The sequence below is a fragment of the Apteryx rowi genome, unplaced genomic scaffold, assembly GCF_003343035.1.
Source record: "Apteryx rowi isolate R43461 unplaced genomic scaffold, aptRow1 scaffold_322, whole genome shotgun sequence".
Lineage (NCBI taxonomy): Eukaryota > Metazoa > Chordata > Aves > Apterygiformes > Apterygidae > Apteryx > Apteryx rowi.
Window position 1 is genome coordinate 550,721 of NW_020449664.1, and position 1,350 is coordinate 552,070.

A 1,350-nucleotide genomic window follows, 5' to 3' on the forward strand; every position below is an offset into this window, starting at 1 on the left:
TCGGGGCTGTAGGCGCCGGGGCCGGGCTTGCGGGTGTCGTCCGGCGGCGGCAGGTTGCGCGCCAGCATGCTGTACCGCGGCGCCCGGCGCTTGTACACGTCGGCGGCCACCACGCGGTAGTTGCAGGGTCCCGGCGTCTGCGGGCGGTGGGCGGCGGAGGGGAGGGGGGGGCGAGGTGAGGCACTGCCGGCCCCCCCGGCCGCCCCCCGCGGCCGCCCCCCCTCCTCACCTTGCAGAGGTCGGCGCAGAAGCAGCCGGCGGCGCCGCGGCCCGCCATGGAGAAGTTGGGCGCCGAGGTCTTGCCCACCACGCGGGGGCCCAGCATGGGGGGCAGCCCGTAGGCGGCGGGGCCTGGAGGGGGGTGCGGAGGGGGGGGCTCAGCGGGACCCGGCACGGCGCGTTGCATCCCGCCTGCCGGGATGCCCCGTCCCACGGGATGCCCCGGCGCCAGCGCTCCTACCCGGCGTCTGGTCGCCGGCGAACTGCTTGGTGCGGGCGGCGAGGGAGTAGACGGGAGCGGAGGGGAAAGCCCATTTCCCTGCCTTCTCYGGGCAGTAGCGGCCTGCGGTGAGGGCAGGCAGTGGCACCGCGGACAGGGATGCTCCGGCGCCATCCCGCCCGGAGCACACCTGGCCCCATGCAACCCGTGCRGTGCAGGTGCAACCCGTCCCGTCCCATCCTGTCCCGTCCCGGCACGGCCGCGGCTGCAGCCGCCCCGACCTGGTCCCGGCGTCYGGAAGGGCTCCGTGTCCCGGGGGCGGCCGTAGATGGAGTAAGCCGGCGTCCCRTCCCTGCCCCTGGCCGTGGTGTTGGCCGGCACCATGTAGGCGGGCCCCGGCGAGCGGTCGTCCCGCGGGCGCTGGGAGCGCGTGCCGAAGCTGTAGGCGGGCGCGCGGTGGCGGGACGGGTCGTGCAGCTGGTAGCCTGCGAGAGCGGGGAGGCACGGCCGGGCTGGCACCCCACGGCTCCCTCCTGCCGCCCCAATGGCTCTGTCCACCACCCCACGGCTCCATCCCACCACCCCACGGCTCCATCCACCACCCCACGGCTCCATCCCACCACCCCATGGCTCCATCCACCACCCCATGGCTCCATCCCGCCACCCCGACAGCTCCATCCTGCCACCCTGATGGCTCCGTCCCGCTGCCCCAATGGCTCTGTCCCACCGCCCCAGCAGCTCCTCGCCTCCAGCCTCCCGTGCCGGCAGCACCGTGCACCCGCGCCGCTCGGCCCCTGCTCACCTACGTTGGTGGGGAGCCGGTACTTGGGCCCGGGGCTGGTGTAGAGGGCCGCGATGGGCCCCCGGGGCCGGTGGGGCCTCCAGGTCCCCACCCAGACGTCGGCCGACAT

At 75.7% G+C, this 1,350-nt stretch overlaps 1 protein-coding gene across 1 annotated transcript in view; it reads right to left on the reverse strand.

Annotated features, from left to right (window-relative positions):
* Positions 1-1,350, reverse strand: part of TYMP (thymidine phosphorylase) — a 9,385-nt gene extending 8,035 nt beyond the window's left edge. The window contains exons 1-5 of the mRNA XM_026071163.1: positions 1,242-1,350; positions 721-924; positions 461-562; positions 230-351; positions 8-137 (exon numbers count right to left, since the gene is read on the reverse strand). Coding sequence (XP_025926948.1) covers positions 8-137; positions 230-351; positions 461-562; positions 721-924; positions 1,242-1,350 — 667 coding nt within the window. The remainder of the gene's footprint in view (positions 1-7; positions 138-229; positions 352-460; positions 563-720; positions 925-1,241) is intronic.